At 33.7% G+C, this 16,860-nt stretch overlaps 1 protein-coding gene across 1 annotated transcript in view; it reads left to right on the forward strand.

Annotated features, from left to right (window-relative positions):
* Positions 1-1,620: 1,620 nt before the first annotated feature.
* LOC149220992 (uncharacterized) overlaps positions 1,621-16,860 on the forward strand; it is a 91,332-nt gene continuing 76,092 nt past the window's right edge. The window contains exons 1-3 of the mRNA XM_089387282.1: positions 1,621-2,382; positions 2,479-2,550; positions 3,521-3,619. Coding sequence (XP_089243408.1) covers positions 1,633-2,382; positions 2,479-2,550; positions 3,521-3,619 — 921 coding nt within the window. The 5' untranslated portion in view covers positions 1,621-1,632. The remainder of the gene's footprint in view (positions 2,383-2,478; positions 2,551-3,520; positions 3,620-16,860) is intronic.

Here is a 16,860-nt window from a genome sequence, read left to right on the forward strand (position 1 = left end):
TGAATAAAAAAATTCTAAAAACAAATTTAAATATTAGATAAAAAATTATGTATTTTATTAAAAAATATCATTAAAATTAATTTTTAAAATATTTATAAAATTTATAAATATTCGAAAGTATCTTTATAATTTTGGAGAGAGAAAGAAATGATAGAAGAGTGTAGACAGGTTCACAAAACATAGGGAAAGAAATGATAGAAGAGTGTAGACAGGTTCACAAGACATATGGCATTATGGGAGTGAAGCGCTAGGAATATGTTGTGTCCTAAGCGAGCGAATAAAGCTTTCCATCCATACATATCCCAGGCGGAAAGAGAGCATCTATTTCTTTTACGTTGAGCCACTACTACTTTTCTAAGCGTTGGGAATCGAAATGTTAGTGGATGTCGTTTTTGGTTCTCTCTTTATGCCTTAAGTAATGCACGGCAGCAAAGGTTGGCAAGGATCGCAGTTTAAGACGCAAAACGGGAATCAATTTTAGAACCTAATCAATAACATCATTTTGGGAATCAATTGTTTTTATTATTATTTATTATAATAAAATAAGTTTATTTTATAATTTTATTTTAATTATCAATAATTATCTGGGGATGTTAAAGTTTTTCAGAATATTTTTTTAGTAAAATTCATACTATAATTGAAATTTATTTTTAAATTAGTCATATATATTTTTTTTTTTTGATTAAATTTATTAATTAAAAAAACTATTATATAAAAAATGCTAATAAAATGAATTATAAATTTATCTTTAAAGTGGTTATGTCTTTTTTTTATTCTTTTAATTAATTAAAAATATATATATAAACAAGTGTTTTATGAAAGCAGTTATAGTTGTTTTAGGCATATGATGTTGATAAGCCATAACACTGAACCATGATATTGTAACAAAACCTATTTACAAATTAAAAATTAAAATTTTTGTTTATATATAGAGAGAGAGTCTAATTTATATATGAAATGACATTTATCACGATATATTTTAAAAACTTGAATTTATGTTGTTTAACTATAGAATTTGACTTCCCTTCCAAGTGTTGAAATCCATTTATGCATTTAAAAATGTATTATAAACAGCAAAAAAATTACATTCTAGCTGGAAATTGTATTGCAAGGGTCAGTGAAAAAACTATTTTCTCTGCAAATTAGACTGCACCTATTTATTTATCTACTTTTTATCATTAATAATATAATATTAATAAAATTTTAAAATAAATTATAATATATAATGAAATAATTGATTTGGTGTTTCTATTGAACTACAATGCTTGGTTCCAAAGAGGTAACGAAATAAATTTTGATTTAATTATCACCCAAATTTTTCCTTAAAAACATTTATTAACTACTTTATTTTTGTATGACACATCTAATCCGATATATATATATATAAATATAAATAAATATAAATATAAATATAAATATAAAGATAAGGATAAAGAGTAATCTACTTATTTTCATCTTATTTATTAATTCCTTGCGATATTAATTATGTTGTACCAGCGAATCGAATACTATGCTTAGTTATGCCCTGTTATACTCTTTGATTGATATGTTATTCAGTACGGTTAACGAATCACGCTACTGTAACAAAGAGGTATTATAAATTTTACCCATTGTCCATGGTTCCTTAAATTCATGACCTTACTGGTGTCTTCACTCTTAACAACATCACAAAGAGAAAAGAACCAGAGGATCGCCATGGCAGCCGGTGGCCAGTCTGAGAGTAAGCCTAATCCCATGACCATAACACTCATGGTCGCCAAGAAAGGTCGTAAGATAATGTACGCAGAAGCCGGGAAAGATTTTGTGGATCTGCTATTCAGTTTTCTCATGATTCCAGCGGGGGCCATTGCCAAGCAGGCACTGGTCTCCAAAGGGACCAAGGGCGAGGATCAGACAAAGACTTGCTGCATCAAAAATCTGTATGAGAGCGTGCAGAACCTGGCACCCTCGCTTCTGAAAGCCGACAAAGAAATTCTATTAGACCCAAAGGTTTTCTCCACAGCCTACACCAATGACACTTTCGGAATTCAAGCTCCTCCTCGACCTAAACCTGAAGCTCCTCCCAGGTATTTTATGTGCAGTAACTTTGCTTCCCGTTACAACCACCCACACAGTATTAGCACGAGCTACGGAACTGTGGCATGTTCCTCCTGCGGCAGTTCAGTAACTCGTGAAGTGAAGTTCATCGACAAGCCCCCTGAACCTGCCAAGGACCCCGCGCCTAAGGGGTTTGTTAAGAAGAGTGCGAATTTTGTCATCACAGACGACTTGAGCGTAATTCCAGTTAATTCCACTGCCACGATTGTTCAGTTGTGGAATAAACTTGATGTCAAGGAGCCAACGGAATTGGAAGAACGGAATGTTACAGTTGGCCCCAACGAGGTAATCAAATTTATTATTGCTACCTTTCTTGAAACAATAGCTTTATCTACTGTGGAATAAATATTGAATGTTTGTGTAATCAATCTATTGAGTCAGGTGATAGGTTTGCTCAGAGCTGCTATGGTTTCTACCACTGCTTTAAATGATGTCTTCAAGGCTGGCTCTAAGGTTAGTATGTGGAACATTATATTTTATTTTATTACTATTTGTTGGGTAAGTAATTTATTGGAATAATGTGTTCATTGCTATTTTTTTTTCCATGGACAAGTAGTAATTTTATTCATAAAGATAAAATTACATTTTGTAGATGCAGAAGCATATGCAATAATATTGATCTGGTTTTCGCAGAAACCAAAAAAATAAAAAAATGAAGTGAAAAACTATACTTCTTTTCTTTTTCTCCTTCTTTCGCCATCCTTCAGAGTTGGGGGTAATGGTTACTATGGAGTGCTGATTTTTTGTTATAGTTGTGGGAGATTCCTTGTCTGACTCAAATCCTTCGGATCCATGAGTTCTCTTGTTGCCGGATATTTCCTTTCCTGTTATTTGGAGGTCTTGTTTTTGAAGAGGGTTGCTAGGAGCTTCCTCTTTCTTTTGCACATTGGGCTGGATTTCTTGTTCATCCTTTCTGTTTTGAATTCTGTGTACGTCTTCTTCTTCTTCCAATGACACTGTGTTTTCCCATCCTTTAGGCTTCCTCTATTGCTGCTTGTTCCGATTAGGAGTTCTTGCCTGTGGACAAGCGCTGAGAATTTAGTACTATGACATCAATAATATAATAAAAAACTCAATAGTATAATGAAAAAACTCGGGAATTTATTATTTTGTGAATTTTATTATAATGAGTTAATGTGCACGTTGTTATTACTATAATATCAATAATATAATCAAAAACTCTACTTATTTTCTTTGGCTTAGAAATTTATTTTTCCTTTTAATAAGTTAGAGAGATATTTCTTTGGAATGTGAAAAAAAAAAAAAATAACATCTTATTCTTATTGTACCAACTGCTTATTCTTATAAACCCATTTAAAAATCTATCCCCTAACCATTTACATATATATTTTCATACTCACTAACTATTTACATATATATTGTCATACTCACTAACTGAAGTTGTTGTTTGTTTTGTATGAAGTATTTGACTCCGGGGAATATGGAGACTACTGGATTCTCGCTGCAGGAGCTTCTGCTAAAATTGCTGATTGAAGACCAGAAGTCTCGTAGCAGCAGCAAGGTGGCCGTTTGACAAAATGAAGGAAGCCTAAATAAGCTGAATTACGTAATATACTGAAAGATATAAATCTTTGACAATGGGCACACATTGCCTTCATGTAAATCACTCCCATGAAATAAATAAATAAATAAAACATTATGCAGTATCTATATTAATTGAAAATCAACGTTTATCTCTCTGATGCGTATAGCCAAAGCACTGTTTGTTTTGTTTCCATCTGGTGTGGATGTTAAATATTTCGTGTTAAATACAATACACATATATTTGATTTAAATAATAATAATAAATAAATAAATCAATATATTATTAATTATAATTAAATTAATAATAATGAGAATTTTTTTTGAAATTTTTTCCTTTTAGATTTTAACTAAGAAATATTTTCTATAAAGTTTAAACAACTGAATTCATCAACTTATAAATATATTTTTCCCTTTCGAAATTTCAAATATAAAATTATGTTGATGTATTTGAAATACTCAATTTAATTATATATAAAAATATTTAAAAAATTTATGGATGTGACGCCTATAATTGAGTGAGTGATTTGATCTCCACCTTTCGTGATAAAATCCTCAACAAAATTTTATAGATTGGAGAGTTGCTCAATTTATACAGTTAAAAAAACATAAACATATTAAAAACGTCGCATACCAATAACCAATCATACCTTATTAAAATATGAAAAATGTATTCACCGAAGAGTGGAGCTTGACCTATTCTTTAAAAAGGGACTTGTCAAAACATTCATGTTTATCACTGTTTTCATGTAAAAGTAAAAGAGAACAATATTTCTTGATTTAAATTAAATCATATTTATAATTTTACATAATATTATATAAATTATAAAATTAAATATATTAATTTTTTTTATGTTAACATGGTATCATTCATATTAAATTAAGTTAAAGCTTGTACAAACATACAGTGGCCTCAACTCGCCCCGAAGGGAAATTGGGTCTGTTGGCCGTCTTAAGTTTTTAATTGCCATCCAGAAACAAAATTTGCTGAGTCTACTTGTCCATGCTAAATATACTACACATTCAAAGAGACTAACACTGTTTCCTATCTGCATTATAAAATATAACAAAAGGGAGAGCAGGCTCTCAGCTTCCTAACTAAGGAGACAATTAACATATCTTGAAAAATCAGTCTGCCATGGCGCCCGGCTGATAATCTTCCTCCTTTGCTTCAGGAATAAGCTTCTTTAACTGTTGTTGTATCTCATCAAGCTTACTATCCTGCATCAGAAGGGTTATCTGGAGATTTTTCATCTCTTTCTTCAGGTTTGGGATGCCTTGGGCCAATTCTGCCATCTCCATAGCCACCTGTTCCATAGCTTTTGCTAGCAGCCTCTTCATTACCCAATACACATGGAGAGCCTGCTGGTACGGGGACATACGTCCTTTAGTATTTCCTGGGTCTGGCAGCAGATACTCCCAGTTTTCCATTTCAATTTCCAATTGTTCCTGAGTTGCCTCCTCCTCCAACTGCTGGATTATCTTCCTAATATTCGCATTCGTTTCTTCACTATACGCCCTCTCCACATACTGAACCTTCACTTCATCGTCTTCCTGCCTCGTCTTTGTCCTGCCGGTGGAGGTAAGGTCCGCTGCTGGTTTCCCGCTTGACGTCTTCTCCCTTTTCCTCTATGACCCCTTCCACGTCCTGCGCCAACTTTGTTGCCCTCCTTTACCTTACTTCCCTGACCAATTGCGCTTGAGGGGGATCCCATACAACCTTCCTCTCCTCTCCCTCTAGCTTTCTTTTCTCTAATGCTTGCCTCTTCTGGTTGCATGTCCTCCAAAGGTCTCCCTTTCCCCCTTCCGCTCCTCCTTTTTTGCATTTCACTGTCCTGTTCTGGGTTGTGCGCCTCCTCCATGCCCACCCAGTTTTGTTCCTTTTCTTCCCAGGAGTCTACCATATTGCCTTCGGTCCCCGAAGGTCTTCCTCCCCTGCTCTTAACTGTCGCAGTCATCCTCATTCTTCTCTCTATTATCTTGCACTTAGTTTTTCTAGGGACGGGAGGTCGACCCCACTGTTGTTCCCTCTCTGCTTTATCTCTTGCTCTGGTTTCCACCTTCTTACCCTTGTCTCTGCTCACACCGAGGGCGTTAACTGCATACCTACCCTTATGCCTCCACCCGTATCCGCTTCCTCTCTCTTGCCGCCCTTTCTTGTGCTGCTGCACCGCCTCCCTCTGTCGCCTGCATTTGCCATAATAACCCACTCCTCCTTGGCTTGCCTTTGTGCGAGCTGACCCTTGTCCCATCACTGGAGCGCCGTCACTTCCACCACCTCTGGCCTTCATAGTTCCCTCTCCGCTGCTCTTTGCAATTATGCCCAGTCTGCCAACCATCCTGTCCACCTGCAATGCTCTCCTTGTGCAAGGTGGCTTATCATAGCCCCCCCTTGTCCTCACATTAATCTCCCGTTTCGCCGCCTTAGTCACCCCGATTGGGGAAATATATTAAATTTAAAAAGTCATGAAATTTTACTATTATTTGATAAATATAATTATATTATAAAATTGATATATTAATATAAATAAATATATATTTGTATTTAATTTATATCTATTTATTATGTATTTATAAAATTATAAAATATATGTTAATTATTTAATGAATTTTACAATAAAAAAAGATTGACTGGATTGCATATTTTTGTCATTTAAAATGTATTTTTGATCGTATAAATAGACTCATTGTTTTCATAAATTTTTAGAATACTTGAAATATGCAAATCATAAAGTTCAAATTTATCATTCCAAAAAATCTCTACTTAATTTTGAACAAATTTTACTTAAAATTATAGTAAAAAAATTTCAAAAGCTTCTCCACCATTAGACTAAATAATTAGTAAATATCTTATTGTATAATATATTCTTTATACATATTTACCAATTAAACATAAATGCTTATATATATATATATAGAGAGAGAGAGAGAGAGAGAGAGAGAGAGAGAGAGAGTCTAACTTGTAGACAAATGGCTTTTTTCACAACATTTTTCTAATTAATTTTAATCAAAGAGATTTTAAAAATGTTGAGTTTAAGTTGTTTAATTTGCATAATTCTAGTGCCAAGGGTTTTTCGTAGTGTTGAAACCATTTGTTATTTCGTCTATAAGTTAGACTATGCCTATATATATATATATGATATTTTATTGATAAAAAATTATATAACTTGAATAAATTTATTTAAATTTATTTTAAGATATATATATATATATATATATATATATATATACATATATATATATATATATGAGATTTTTGTTTCTTTTTCAGTTATAAAAATATTTGTAACAATAATAGTTCTTTTTTTCTTTTAGGCAGCTTAATCTTTCAATAGAAAATGCGCTTTAACGATAGGTACTCACCAATTGATCTAATCTTTCAATAGAAAATGTGCTTTAAAAATAGGTACTCACCAATTGATTAACCCTCCAGGATAATCTGGAAATAATTAGGGCTATTCAACACTTAATCTCCAATCTTAGAATTTTTAGGTAGCAGTATATCACTTATGGTTTGCTCTAATTCAATATTAATTGGAATTATGTATATAAAGAGTTGAGTTGATATTTGATGCATGTTCTTTTATTGGAAATCTCTATCCCCATGTGAGAGGTAATCGCTTACTGTAAGGATTTGTTTCCATTGTTGTCAATGATGGAAACAGAACAACAAAGGAGTAGCAAGAGGTGTGGTCACCATATGTGTGTGAGGAGGTGCAGCTGAGCATGTTTCTTGTCAGAGAATAGCTTATGGGGATGTTGATGCATTGATGTTAGGGCTATGTTGTTGAGTTGGCATGTTGCAGAGAACAAAGATATGGCATTGGAGAGTGAACGTTTTATGTGTGAGGATGATTTGAAGGCTAATGTGTACATTGTATTGCAAGATTGATTGTGCATTGTAGGTGTTGTAGATAAAGGAGTTGATTCATGTATGATATTGATGCTTGGTATGGCTTGATGCATTATGGTTCTGTGAGATGCAGTATGTTGCGTATATTTTTGTGATGCAAGGAAAAGGTAAAGGCAAAGGCAAAGACAATATTATGTTATCCTATCGAATAAATATGTGGTATTCCAATGTAACAGTGATGACAGTAAGTTCAGATATAGAGCCATAGTGATTTTGGTTACAGAGGCATGGCATTGGCAATGTTTGGTGATTTTGATTGAGATGTTGTGATCAAAATAGAGGTGTTGTAAAGCAAAAGAATGCATGTTATTTAAATTAGTTGAAATTCATTTTATTAGCATGAAGAATATTAATGCTTGTTATTTAAATACTTTGGAATTAATTTTATGTATTTTTAATATCCAAAGAGTTAAACATTTTTGGAGCTGAAGAGACACCTTTGGAATGCAAAGAGACAAAACTTGTCATTTCATATTCGTGTTTGGAATTATACTAAAAACCATCAAATTTTGCATATAAAAGTGTATGAGGTTGGAAGGTTGTATGATTAGAGAGTTGGAGAGAATGTGAGGGTTGATTCAATTATTGTTTGTGAGTTACCTAACACATATGGAGTTGACATGGCGCATATTTCAAGAGGAGAAGAGGTAGAGATAGAGATGGATGTATGCATAATTGAAGACCAGGTAAACCAGTAGGTTGTTTCTTGTATGTATCAGGGAATTGTAGACTCATTTTAAGTTGTAGCTTGATAAAGAACCGGTTGTAGATTGTTGAGGTAGGACCCTCTTGTGGGTTGTATCTTGCATAAAACTGGTGGGATTTGGAGCTTCCTTGAATTTTGTAGCTTGAAAAATAAATTGAAGTAGAAACCTCCTATAGGTTAGAGCCTACAAAAAATTAAATGTAATAAGGTAATAGGAGCTTGACTTTGCATCACAGCAATAACAAATCATGGTTTTCTCCCTTTAAGTTTCCAATTATATCTTATTTCCATATTTGTTTTTGTTATGTGTTGATGTGATGTTTTCATTTACATATTACTAGTTGTTCTCATATTAATCCTATTCATCATAATGTGTTAAGTTGTTCATTTAATATCTCAATTAACCATTGTAAAGAAAAGTAATTTATGTCCATGAACATATTAAACTGATTCACCCCCCTTGCTCAGTTTAGTTAAGTTTCCATGAATTAGTATTAGATTCAGTTCCTTCTGTGTAGGCCTAGCAACTGGAAGGTAGATTTGATTGAGTCATGGACTATCAAAGTGTACATGTGCTTAGTACAAAAAACATTCATGAATAGAGAGATAAGGTAAAAGAAAAACTAATAACTTATGGACCTGGTGTATGGAAGCTTGTATGAGATGGATACAATAAAGATGATTCTCCCTTTACTCAAGAACAATAGTGTAATGCTAAGGAGAAATGTTCAATGTATAACAATGAGACCATTATAAACCTTAAATATACAAAAGAAAAATGGGATAGGTTGCAGCTCATGCACGAAAGGGATACTAGTAGTAGTAATACAGAAAAGGTGAAGAAAAGGAGGAAAAAAAAGGAATGTAAAAAGGAATGTGTTTAATCAAATGAGACTTGTTCTACTAGTGTGAGTATATCTCATCTTCATGAGAAAAATATTAAAGGAAAATCTAAGATTGACTCAACTTTGGTTGAAATAGAAAGACTGAGTAATGAAATCAGAGATCAAAAGAAGGCGTTGCATATATGTGACGAAAGAGAACATGAGTTCAACAAGAAAATTGCAAACCTAAAGACATAATTAGCGGAAGAAAAAATAATTGAAGAAGTGTTCAACAGTAAACTGGAGGAGAGAGAAGAAAAATATGAAATATTAGAGGTTGAGATTGTTTCAGCTAGAAGTGAACTAGATAAAAAGAATAGATTGTGTAGAAAGCTAGAAAAGGAGGTTGTTTCCATGAATAACTCATAAAAGTGCAATATATCAAAGACAACCATAGAGGATAATGTAGCAGCCCTAAAAAGACTTGTAGGAGAAATGACAAGTAGTGTGATTAGTAAGGGAACAATTAAAGGCAAGCAGAAGAACCAAAATGAAAGGAATGAGTTGATTAAATTTGGAAGATCCCAAAGGATATTCTTTGTTCTCTATAAAGATAACAAATGTTTTTCTTGCCATGAACCTGAACATGTAGCCCTAGAATGTAAGAGAAAGCAACCCAAGACCTATCAACAAAAGATGCAATAGACAAGAAGATATCCTCAAGCAAGAAAACAAAGAAGACAATCAGTAACTAGGTACACAAACTCTTTCTATGGCTACTATTGTTTGTGTATTGGTTTTGGACATAAAACCATTGAATGCAAAATTTATGTAAAGAGGAGTAGAAATAACTCAAGAAGATACAATCCATTTCCAACATTTCTTGGTCATATGAGGTGATATTTAAGTAGCAATCTTGGCCACAAAGCCAAAGAATGCAATTTTCCATGTACCCTAAAGAAGACTAGATAGAAGATGTAGGCCACTCCAAGCAAACTAAATAGTGAGTCAAAAGAAAATGTAGTCAACGGAAGGAAACCCACTAAAGTATGGAACAACAAGAAAAAGGAACAACATATGACTTCAACAACAAAGTGAAGTTAGCATGGCCTCATGGGGAGTTACTTAAGGAAGAAATGAAGAACTTGGTCTATATTAGAGCAAAATCATCTCAAGGGGAGAGAAGCTCATCATCAAAGAGATAACCAATGTGAGATATTGCATGCTCATCAAATAAAGAGTCAATGTCTATTGAAAGTAAGACTGGCTGAAGATGATGAATTGAAAGAAGAAAATGACAAATCACTATTGAATCAAGGTTATTCTATAAGATGGGATCAACATCTAATAAGGGAACTCAATTTCGAGGTTACTCTATACACACACACACACACACACACACACACACACATGTGCACATGCGCACAGGGAGAAATAAAGAGCGCAGAAGAGAGAAATGAAAAAAAAAAACACTGAAAATATATCAATCACATGCATGCATAGGGATAAATAAAGAGCATAGAAGAGACAAATGGAAAAAAAAGACTAAGAATATATCAATCACACGGCCATCATAGCGTCTTGTAGTAACTTTAGACTTGAAACGATCCACTAACAAAATCCATTGATAAAGATTCCCATGGTAAAGATGGAACTGGCAGAGCTGTAAATAATCCATGTTTGTGATTCATTAGTTTCTTATTGTTGCAAAGAGAGAAAAAGAGTTCCACCTAGTACTGCATAGAAGGCTAGAATATATGGTGCTACAAATGTTGAAGAGTCGTTGTCTTGAAAGCTAAGAATGAATGAAAGACTACGCACTAAGAAAGAGTCAAAACTTGTTGTTCATAGATTGTATGTTGCTCATCGTGGAATTGTTAGTGTAGTTACTTCTAAGAGAGAGATGGGCTTGAGGATCACAAACAAGAGGAGGCTATACACATAAGAAATTATCACAAAGGAGAAAGAATGAACTAGGGAAAACATTAGGAAGTGAGAAGTATTTCTTGTTATATTAAGTATGAATGTTGGAAAACTTCTATGGAATTTGAAATGAAAAGTCAGTGACAAATGGTTTGAAAACAAGGAATATGTGCAAAAGAATTTGTTGTTGTCGTTGGCAAAGATATTTTATTTTTCTTCTAATGAAGGTAGAAAGGAGTAGATACTACCTCCCTAGACCTTATATTGAATACAACAATACCTGCTTGATAATATGTTTTATATTTTGTGCTTGGAAGTGGACGTGGTTTGGGGATACTTAAGAGTGTATAGAAGCTCATATTCACCATTTAGGAAAATGGAGTCAACTCGCATAAGGGTCATGGACATTTCCAATGGAGGAGCATTGATGTAAATAAAATAATTGTCTCTAGTATTCATGATGTTTAATTTTATGCCATAAATACATATGCTCCAGCTCTTCCACAATCAACCGTAGAGAATTTAGTTCAAAATGGAGAATAATTGATGTGTGAATAATTGACATGAAATATAAATAACACTTCTGTAGATAAAAATGAATTCCCTAGATCTATTGGTTTGATCTAGAACAACAAAGGACAAAAGGAATCAATGCTTTCCTTAAATAGATTGGAATATGGAAAAGTAAGCTACCTAGAATTCATAGCAATTCCTTCTCTCTTCTTCACTTGTAGGCTCCAATCCTAGCTCCATGCACTATTAATGGAAACTACAACAATTACTAAAAAAAACAAAGAAACTACAACATCCACGTAGCATAATCCTATATCTCCATTCAATGAGTCAACATGGCATTGAAATACAAGAGCATAAGCATAAAAAAAATATAGGAAAACATGATTCTTTCTGTATTAATACATAAAGGAGAGAGTTACAACCATAAGTAGAAGCTGACTTTACAGATGTGTACCCCCAATTAAATTGTCCTTCCTTGTCACAAAGCGCACCTTCACACTCAACCCTAATGAAAATGAATGATAATTTCCTTAAGCTCAAAGTACTAGCATAACGACACTAGCAATCTCCAAAAGCCAACCGAGACTCCATGGGAGGTAGTAAATTTATAAGGTAAACATGGTAGTTTAGGATTTATCAATCTAGGCTTGAGATCCACTTATGATGGGAGGATGAATTGAAGGGATAATAAATGAGATCTCCAATATAAGAATAGATATGAATTCGAGATATCTATTTGTGGTAAATAGTTAAAACCACCTTAAAAGCTTTTGGAAGAAGAGGCTTTGAAATTATTTTTTATTTTTTCCGAATTTCTAGAATCAACGCACTTGCAGAATCAAGCAACCTATGCTAGTCAACACTAATGCTAAGATATGCAAATTTCACCCAATGCTAGTGAACAAGAGGATAGGTGTACTGGCCCTAAAAAGATGGTTTTTGAGTAGGCAAACCTAAAAAATGAGACTTTTTGGAGAATTTATGCTTAGGGATTTGCAAAGGGATTATGAAAAAGTGTTCATGGATGTTGATTGATCCAGTTTTCAGGCCTTTTGGGCTGATGTGACAAAATGGCCTATAACATATTTCCCCCTAAAGTACAAAGTCAGAAGCAATGGCTGAAGACTGAAGTGCTTTACCTTGTGACAAGTCTGGATCAAGAACAAATTTGTCAAGATAATCATCATTTACAATACATATTATCATCATGATATCATTGTTGAGGGAGGCATACCCATACTCAACATATAAGTCAAAATTACATGTATAATGATCAAATAATCTCGTCCACTAATGACATATGTGTGAACTCATTCCTAGATGGCATTTGAATAATCATAGCCATCATAGTTTATAATCTTTTATTAATCCTCAAATCGCAACCCTGATGCATGGAACTAGGTCCAAGTTCTTCTACATTGTTTACTTGATCTCTTAATGTATGAGTCTAACCATCTCAATAAATCAACAAAAGTCAAACATTTTAGACACCATATAATTAATGGTCGATGATGTAAGTGATTAACGTACACAAGAGAAACCACTGATGATGTTAATGACCCTTAAGGTACAATAGTACAATCCATATGGTGTGAATAAAGTAGCTGAAGTTGAATACCACACAAAATCTTCTGGTCGAGGGCCAATGATGAAGACCTATCATTGAGAGTGAGGAAAATTTCCATTTATATATGCACACTTCAAGGTACCAAAGGGATTTTCTAAGTCAACTTCCTCGATAATGAGCTGACTTCGACAAGAAGCGACCCATCACAAGAGGGCCTTGATGTATTCCCCATCAACGACACAAAATGGGTATCAAGATTTGAGACAAAATGATGTTGATGAAGAGATAGTTCAATAATGACATGCATGAATGAAGGCTTAGGAGTATTGTAGCAGATATCAACTGAAGGAATTCTCTTGAACATATCGGTGACACTATATGGAGTTGGCAGCATTGACCCAAAACAAGTTATGGAGGCTTTTGATATGGTGTGATGAACCAAAGAGGAAATCAGATTTCCCAACCCAATAGTCATGAAGATGAAGTGAAAGAGTGTCATGTTCAAGAGAAACTCACTTCCATTAATATGTCAAATATGTTGTTTTCTGAAATTTCCCCAACCATTTATGGTTGGTACCTCTTTATTTTTGACAAGCTTGAGGAGGATAACATATGCTTGTTCTATAAGTTCATCCTTGAGATGAATCATTCTGAGTATTTTTAACGAACCCTGAGAAGGAATGGTTCGGCCTCATCATATTTGATGAGTCCAATGCTATTTCATCCTTTTATGAGTCCTTCGAAGATGTAACTTGGCTTCTTTTTTATGTTTAGAGAGTTTGAAAAAGGGGTGAAAAAGAAAACTCCAAAGGTTCCTTTTTGTAGAATTGTCCCTTGAGTCCGAAAGGCAGAAAATGATACTCAGGAAGACCTCTTAGCCCTGTTTGACTAAGGTATTCTTTTTTCGTAAATAGTAGATCCTAGTCCAGAAAAGGCTTAAACTTATATAGGGTGAACATCTTTTAATTTAATTTAATGAGTTTGAAAATACAAGTTCTCGATAATCTTTTTAATGTTTAGGGAGTCTGAAAAGATTTGAAAGAGGAATCCAAGGGGTTCCTTTTTCGTGAGTTTATAGATCCCAAAAAATGACCTGTAAAATGATAAAAAGATACTTGGAATAGCTTTAAACTTGCTCATAACATCACCAAAAGATTAAAAAATAAATGTAATATGGTAAAATTAGGCCAAAATAATAAAAATATAATAAAATAATGAAATTGTCCATAAATAGGCAAAAAGTAAATTCATTTTTACCATTTTCATTTTTACCTCTTATGAGTGACATCTGAGTACTTTTTACCACCGATCTTTTCCAAGCGACTGTAGCCAATCCAATGGACCATTTCAAGTGTGGTCGGTTCCAGGTAGGAGCTCTATCCATTATCTTTCTTTTCATGGTTTCCATTTTTGGTTTTGTGCAAATTTTTGGGAGTTTTTAGTGATTTAGGGTAAACAAATTGGACACCATACTCGGAATCGATATTTTCTCTTAGTGGTTTCCTTGACCTTAGAATCTTTTCACCTCCTAAACCAACTTTAATTGACCTATTTAGAGAGTGATTGACCTTAGGAAAAAAAATGACCTTGGTTTGGTTTCTTATGTCATGTTTTGACCAAAATAGCCCCAACACATTCCCTGTTCTAAGACAGAGCACCCCAACGCATCTGTTCCTTCTCTGTACCTTCATTATAGTGCACTGGTTCTTGTTATGCACCTGCATTGATCATGTAGCATGAAAAAATTTGCATTCCTTTGCATTTCTCTTTGATCTTCTTTGGTACATCAAGTTTTCCTTGTGTCTCTGAGTTTGTCTCTATCCCTGAAAAGCCTTAATTATGTTTTCTTTTGATTTTATTAGCCTTTGAGGATAATTTCTTTGGATTTTTCTTTGTTCTTATTAATTAGGTGTTTCACAAACTTTTTTCTTGGTCATTTATTTGCTTGAAGAAATTAATATTATAGTCCCATTCTGTGTGATTTCTTCTATCAGTGATCTAGCTCCATCTTAGTTTTCATTGTATTTGAATATTAAGAGGAAAGAAAAGAAAAAAAACATTATTTTCATTTGAAAAATATACTTAGGAAGCTTTGTTTGATGAATTTTTGTGCTACGTTACTCTTTTTTTATTTCATCTCATTGATAGATTTTCATTGAAAATAAAAGATTTCTTATTGTCATGCTAGATTGCATTACATGGAATTCATGTGAACTCGTGGTGAACCTTGAAAATTGAAATATAATCAAAGATAAATTCTAAAATTTGCTAAATCAACCTAAGGAGCATTTGGAACATTAACTCAAACATCTAGAGGTCTAGGCTAGAGACGTGTTTCGACGTCTTTAAATGTAAGAGTTTTCGTTCTTTGTCTTCATTACAGTTTGGAGGTAGTCGGTATTCCACTTACATACGTGTATCAAATCATTCTCCATGTACATTCAGGTACATCAGATGGCACTCCACACATGAAAAGTATATGGGAATTCTTCCTATCATATAGGATGAATTAGATAGCACTACTACGGATTGTACTTCCACGTAGATTCGGGTATATTTTGGAAGTCTGTAGTATGGTCACCAATTTGTTATACAAATTTTCACTTCTATGAAAAAAAATGAATTTCCTAGATCTAGTGGCCTTATCTAGAACAACCAAGGACAAAAATAATCAATTATTTCCTTAAAGAGATTGGAATATGGAAAGGAACCTACCAAGAATTCATAGCAAGTCCTTCTCTCTCCTTCTCTTCTAAGCTCCAATCCTAACTCCACGCGCTATTAATGGAACCTGCAACAATGACTAAAACAAGAAAATAAACTACAACATCCATGTAGAATAATTCTATATCTTCATTCAATGAGTCAACATGGCATTGAAATACAAGAGCATAAGCATAACACAAGTATAGGAAAACATGATTCTTTTTGTATTAAAAATAAAGGATAGAGCTACAACCATAAATAGAAGTTGACTTTGTAGATGTGTCTCCCCACTTGACTTGTCCTTCCTTTTCATAAATCACACCTTCACACTCAAGCATAATGCAAATGAATGATAATTTCATCAGGCTCAAAGCAGTAGCATAAGGGCACTAGAAATCTCCAAAATCCAACCAAGACTCCATGGGAGGTAGTAAATTTATAGGGTAAACATGGTAGTTTAGGATTTACCAATCTAGGCTTGAGATCCACTTATGATGGGAGGATGAACTCAAGGGATAAGAGATGATATATCCAAGATAGGATCAAATAGGAATTCAAGAACTTTATCCGTGGTAAATAGTTAAACCACCCTAGAACCTTCTGAAATAAGAGCTTTCGAATTTTATTTTATTTTGTTCCTGAATTTCTAGAATCAGTGCACCTACAGAATGAAGCAACCTACGCTGGCCAACACTAATGCTCAGGTATGAAACTTGCACCCAATGCTGGTAAACAAGAGGACATGGTGTGCCAACCATAAAAAGATGGTTTTTGAGCAGATAAACCCAAAAACTTAAACTTCCTGGAGAATTTATGCTTAGATATTTGTAGAGGGATTATGAAAAAGTCTTCATGGATGTTGATTCATTGGATTTTCATGTTAGGTCCCTATACTACTAGTGTAACCCCTTATTGTTATTAGTACAACCCCTTATTATATTTTTGTGCCCATGTAGTCCCCATATTTGTATTATTGTGCCTCATAGAAGCCCACTATTGTTATTATTGTGCCCTTACATTATTATTGTTATGTCGGCTCTGATTATATTATGACCCCTTAGAATCA

This window comes from Pinus tabuliformis, chromosome Q (assembly GCF_031772625.1).
Source record: "Pinus tabuliformis cultivar Carrire ecotype Pingquan chromosome Q, CPIR1, whole genome shotgun sequence".
Classification (NCBI taxonomy): Eukaryota; Viridiplantae; Streptophyta; class Pinopsida; order Pinales; family Pinaceae; genus Pinus; species Pinus tabuliformis.